Source organism: Rhinatrema bivittatum, chromosome 16 (genome assembly GCF_901001135.1).
Source record: "Rhinatrema bivittatum chromosome 16, aRhiBiv1.1, whole genome shotgun sequence".
NCBI lineage: Eukaryota > Metazoa > Chordata > Amphibia > Gymnophiona > Rhinatrematidae > Rhinatrema > Rhinatrema bivittatum.
The window spans coordinates 57436188-57442728 of record NC_042630.1 but is presented as its reverse complement, the minus strand read 5'-3'; the positions used below and the strand labels follow the sequence as shown (position 1 = coordinate 57442728).

Sequence of the window (6541 nt, the reverse complement as noted above, 5' to 3'; positions counted from 1 at the left end):
AAATCCTGTCAGGAAAGTAGAAAGCGTTTTACCCCTTGTTCTAGACTGGTTGTACAGCTTTGCAAAGCTTGCTTGAGGTGCACTCAACTAGAGACCATGGTAGGAAAATAAAACATTAAAAAACCCACAAATGCAATGTCTATCAAAAACTGGGCTTGTTGAAAAAGAATGGGAAAATGGAGGAAAAAATAACAAAACATGACGGTTGCTAAAAAATGAACTCTTAAAGGTGAATTTTAAAAGCCCGATGTACGCATTATTTAGGGGATTAGCAAATAAGTCAGGCTCGCATGTGCATACTAGAGATGTGAATCGTGTGATCGATCGTCTTAACGATCGATTTCGGCTGGGGGGGGGAGGGAATCGGATCGTCGCGGTTTTGTTTTTTTAAATATCGTGTAAATCGTAAATCGGGGGAGGGCGGGAAAACCGGCACACTAAAACATCCCTAAAACCCACCCCGACCCTTTAAAATAAATCCCCCACCCTGCCGAACCCCCCCAAAATGTCTTAAATTACCTGGGGTCCAGTGGGGGGGGGGTCCCGTTGTGATCTTCCACTCTCGGGCCACGGGTGCGTTGATAGAAATGGCGCCGGCGCTACCTTTGCCCTGTCATATGACAGGGCAAAGGTAGCACCGGCACCATTTTGCTTCCTGTCCCCCGAAGTCACGAGTGTAGGAGATCGCTCCCGGACCCCCGCTGGACCCCCAGAGACTTTTGGCCAGCTTGGGGGGGGCCTCCTGACCCCCACAAGACTTGTCAAAAGTCCAGCGGGGGTCCGGGAATGACCTCCTGCACTCGAATCGTGTGGCCATATGGCCATATTGCCGTACTGCAAAATGGCGCCAGACGTACGACCGGCGCCATTTTCCATTACGGCAACACAATTCGAGTGCAGGATGTCATTCCCGGACCTCCGCTGGACTTTTGGCAAGTCTTGTGGGGGTCAGGAGGCCCCCCCAAGCTGGCCAAAAGTCCCTGGGGGTCCAGCAGGGGTCCGGGAGCGATCTCCTACGCTCGTGATGTCGGGGGACAGGAAGCAAAATGGCGCCGGCGCTACCTTTGCCCTGTCATATGTCAGGGCAAAGGTAGCACCGGCGCCATTTCTATCAACGCACCCGTGGCCCGAGAGTGGAAGATCACAACGGGACCCCCCCACTGGACCCCAGGTAATTTAAGACATTTTGGGGGGGTTCGGGAGGGTGGGGGATTTATTTTAAAGGGTCGGGGTGGGTTTTAGGGATGTTTTAGTGTGCCAGTTTTCCCGCCCTCCCCCTTCCCCTTCCCCTTCCCCCAATTTATGATTTTTGACGATAAATCGGGGGAATTCCTATTAAATATCGCCTCTAACGATTTTTGACGATTTAAAATATATCGGACGATATTTAAATTGTCAAAAAACGATTCACATCCCTAGTGCATACTGTATTTTAAAAAACACAAAAGATGGCACCGGCAGTTCATTGCTCCTACCGTGACAAAGGTCGTTCAAAATCTTCTACCAGGAACAAAATTAACTCCATTGGGTTTGAAATAAGAGCCAACCACCTGATTTAAACAGATGTTGTTCTTTGTGTCGGTCTCTGTTCGGCGTTGAAAACAAGCAGGAGACATTGCGAACCCAAGAAAGGATTCAGCACTCTTGTTCACTAAGAAAGCTAAGTACCATACTATATTTCTAATTATATATGTTCCTTTTCTTTATATAAGGTTGGCTCTTATTTCAAACCCAATGGAGCTAATTTTGTTCCTGATAGAAGATTGAAAAGATAAGCTCCTGATGAAGCTTTACAGCAAAACCTCGGCTGTTGTTGAGCCTTTTTAGAGTTCCGTTTTGTAGTCTGATTATGCTTTGAAATACTGATATACATCTGCATAGTGAGCCCATTGTTACAAAAACTTTAGTATATTTATTGGACAATTTGGAGTTAATACTGTTCTTCACATTTTTTGATAACCCTTTTTTCAGTAAGATACTGCAAATGATTGAGAAGACCGAGCGATCTCACTCAGTGGAGGAGATATGCTGCCTGGCTTGCTGATGCGGTTTATATAATTACACACAACCTGTATGATGTATAACAAATATTTTATCTTAAACATTTTTTTCTCATAAAGACAAAATATGATTTAGATATTTGCTAGCTTACATGTGAGCAACGTTTTTGGATTTCTGTCCTATTGATCCCCTTTTTTGAAACATACATATCAAACATACATAATTAAACCAAATGAACAAAAGTTATAAAACACATGTAGACTATGCATAATGCTAGCATGGACTCTTCTGAAGCTAAGTCAAAAGGCAACAAGGACCTAGGAGGTCATCTGAAAGGTCTGAGGAAAGAGAAATATCTTTAGTGCCTTTTTAAAGGGCAAACCATGGCCTGCAGCAAGTCAGGGAGGGTGCAGCACAAATGTGGACCAGCAACTGAAAACACTCTTTCTGGCTATTTCTAAATGAGCCAGCTTAACCATGGGGATATCAAGCAGGTTTTTATTTGAGGAACAAAGCTGCTGTGCTGGTGTATTTAGTTGGTGGATGAAAGCATTGGGAACCTCTCCACTTTAAACTGAAGGCTTGGACCACAGGTAATTGGAAGGTTATGTGTCACAACGTTTGAAAATCAACAAGCTCTCTGAACATTGACACTGGGGGAAGGAGGATCAACTTAAGTTGTGTCAGTAGAGGATCAATGTAGTTGGATTTGTGTATTTTATGAATGTTTTAATTGGGGTGATCTGCTTAGAGCCAAGATTAATGTGGAATATAAATGTTTTTAAATAAATAAAATAAACACATAATTGAATGAACAGCCAATACCTTTCCAATGTGTTTAATGTGACACCTGATGAGGTGTATATAAGTAACTTTCAATACTGGCCATATATTGCAGCACCTGTAAACATAGAAACATGAAGGCAGAAAAAGACCATATGGCCCATCCAGTCTGCCCATCTGTCCAATTAATTTAGTATTATAATTCTCATCACTTCCATCGAAATCCCCTCTATCCCATGCTTTCTTGAATTCAGATACTGTTTTTGTCTCCATCACTTCCACTGGGTGGCTATTCCACACATCCACCATCCTCTCTATAAATATTTCCTAAGATTACTCCTGAGTCTACCCCTTTTCAACCTTACCTCATGATCCCTCATTCCAGAACCTCTTTTATATAAAAAAAAAAAAAATCATCTCCTGTGCATGGAAACCTTTGGGATATTTGAATGTCTCTATTAGGGATGTGAATTGTGTGATCGTCTTAACGATCAATTTTGGCTGGGGGGGAGAGAAATCTGATCGTCATGTTTTTTTATTTTTAAAAATCATAAATCAGGGGAGGGCGGGAAAACTGGCACACCAAAACAACCCTAAAACCCACCCCGACCCTTTCAAACAAATCCCCCACCCTCCCAACCCCCCCCCAAAATGTTTTAAATTACCTGGGATCCAGTGGGGGGGGGGGGGGGTCCCGGCTCAATCTCCCACGATCTCCCGCTCTCAGGCCATGGCTGTGTTAATAGAAATGGCGCCAGTGGCCCTTTGCCCTTACCATATGACAGGGCAAAGGTAGTGCCGGCACCATTTTGGTTCCTGTCACCCGACGTCACGAGTGCAGGAGATCACTCCCGGAGCCCCGCTGGACCCACAGGGACTTTTGGCCAGCTTGGGGGGGCCTTCTGACCCCCACAAGACTTGCCAAAAGTCCAGCGGGTCGTATGACATAGTGAGGGCAAAGGTAGCGCTGGCACCATTTTGAATATTGGCAATACGGCGCGAGTGTAGGAGGTCGCTCCTGGACCCCCGCTGGACATTTGGCAAGTCTTGTGGGGGTCAAGAGGCCCCCCCAAGCTGTCCAAAAGTCCATGGGGGTCCAGCGGGGGTCCGGGAGGGATCTCCTGCACTCGTGACGTCGGGTGACAGGAACCAAAATGGCGCCGGCGCTACCTTTGCCCTGTCATATGGTAAGGGCAAAGGGCCACCGGCGCCATTTCTATTAACGCAGCCGTGGCCCGAGAGCGGGAGATCACGCCGGGACCCCCCCCACTGGACCCCAGGTAATTTAAAACATTTTGGGGGGGTTCGGGAGGGTGGGGGATTTGTTTTAAAGGGTCGGGGTGGGTTTTAGGGTTGTTTTGGTGTACTGGTTTTCCCGCCCTCCCCCCTCCCCCGATTTATGATTTTTTGACGATAAATCGGGGGAATTGTTATTGTATCGCGGCTTTAACGATTTTTGACGATTTAAAATATATCTGACGATTGTTTTAAATCATCAAAAAATGATTCACATCCCTAGTCTCTATCATATCTCCCCTATCTCCCCTTTCCTCTAGGATATACATGTTTAGATCCTTAAGTCTATCCACATATTCTTTAGAACAAATACTGAATCCATCCTATTTATATTTTTTGTACACAGTATTCCAAGCGAGGTCTTACCTGGGACCTATACAGAGGCAATGCCACCTCCCTTTTTCTGTTGACCATTCCTCTCCCTATGCTGCCAAGCATCTTTATGGCTTTTACCACCTGTTTGGCCACCTTAAGTTTATTAGATACAATTACCCCCCCAGATCCTGCTCTTCCTTTGTGCTTAGAAGAATTTCACCTCCAATACTTTCCCTTTCCCTTGGGTTTTTGAATCCTAAATGCATTACTCTGCAGTTTTTAGCATTAAATCTTAGTTGCCACATCTTAGACCATTCCTTGAGCTTCACTAGATACCTCCTCATGTTTTCCACTCCTTCCTGCTGACCATCCTATTACAGATTTTGGTATCTTTGGCAAAAATACAAACCTTCCCTGACAACACTTCCATTATGTCACTCACAAAAATGTTGAAAAGATCTGACATCTGTACTTAACATATACATAATTTTTAATTTCTTCTTATACCTCCAAGACAAAAGCAATGGACCCAATGGATGTGGAAAATATGACAATGGTGACAGAATTCATTATTCTGGGACTTTCGGATAATCCCCAGCTGCAGACTCCTCTCTTCCTGGTCTTCCTGCTCATCTACCTTATCACCCTGCTGGGGAACCTCGTGATTATCACAGTGACCTGCGCTGACCATCGCCTGCACAACCCCATGTACTTCTTCCTCAGTAACCTCTCACTCACAGACATCTGCTGCAGTGCCACCATCATCCCAAAACTGCTGGAGATCTTCCTCTCAGGAGATAAGACCATTTCCTATGCTGGGTGCATGGTGCAGCTCTATTTCTTCATGGGCTTTGCCTGCTTTGAGATCTTCCTCCTTACTGCCATGGCTTATGACCGTTATGCTGCAGTCTGTGACCCTTTGCACTATTCACTCATCATGAATCAGAGAGTCTGTGTCCTATTGGTTGCAGCTTCCTGGATCACCAGCTTTTTGAATTCTATGACTTTCACAGTTTTTATAATTCGTCTTTCATTCTGTGACTCTAATGTGATTGACCATTTCTTTTGTGAGCTCTTGCCACTGTTAAAGCTCTCCTGTACTGATACAGCTGGCCCTGAAAACATAATGTTTGTTGATGCCACATTGATAGCATTGCCTGCCTTCCTTGTGACTCTTACATCCTACACTTATATCATCTCAACTATCCTGAGGATCCGCTCTGCAGAGGGAAAGCGTAAAGCCTTCTCCACCTGCTCCTCCCACCTCACCGTCATCTCCATGTATTATCTGTCACTGTTCTGTATGTACATGAGACCCACTTCGATGTACTCCCAGGTGCAGGGTAAAATCCTGTCCGTGCTGTACACGGCTATCACCCCCATGCTAAACCCCATTATTTACAGTCTGAGGAACAAGGAAGTAAAAAATGCATGGAGGAAAGTCTTAGGGAAACAGTTCTAAGACACAGCCCCCAATTTCCTGCAATGAGGGTAGCTCCCCCTCAGGTAACACAGATACAATGTTCCCAAGGGAAGGGGTGTGATGCAACAGAAGAACAACCCCCACCTGTACCTGAGGGTAAAGGCAGATGGATTGGGGGTTATGGGTTACCTTGTAACCACTGGGATAGGTCACCCCTGTGCCCACCTGCTTCACATCTTCTATTTCCTTACTGGGATCCTCCTGTTTCCACCCTATTCTTGGTAACTGGATACTGTGAACACTTACCACACCCAATAAGAACTTTATGCTTTTTTATTGATAGCATCACTGAATTCAGGCATTAACGGAGGGGGGTGGGGGGGTGGTGGAGGATAACAGCAGAAAGAAACAGAAAGGAACATCAGTAGGAAACTAACACTGAAGTAAAGTGTATAAATATCAGTGTCAGTAATATAGATATGAAACACAATAAATCTCTCAAATCGTGGCTATTATGTCCTCCAAATAGAGCAACGTGGTGGGCAGCATCTGAACATTTAAAAGAATATGTGTCAGCAGTTGTCCTAAAGACGCAGGAATCAGATATCCATTAACAAAGAAATTAAGATAAGTACATTAACAGCATTTGGTAGCGCTTGATAGCGCGTTCACTAATTTGTTTGTGGGAATGTTTTTCACTTTTAAAGGAAATGGTTTTTCATG

General features: G+C 44.8%; 1 protein-coding gene across 1 annotated transcript; it reads left to right on the top strand.

Annotated features, from left to right (window-relative positions):
• The first annotated feature begins 4927 nt into the window (after positions 1-4927).
• Positions 4928-5857, top strand: LOC115078697 (olfactory receptor 5B21-like). The gene has a single exon (XM_029581672.1). It carries the CDS (start codon positions 4928-4930, stop codon positions 5855-5857), a length of 930 nt encoding a protein of 309 aa, XP_029437532.1.
• Positions 5858-6541: the final 684 nt, after the last annotated feature.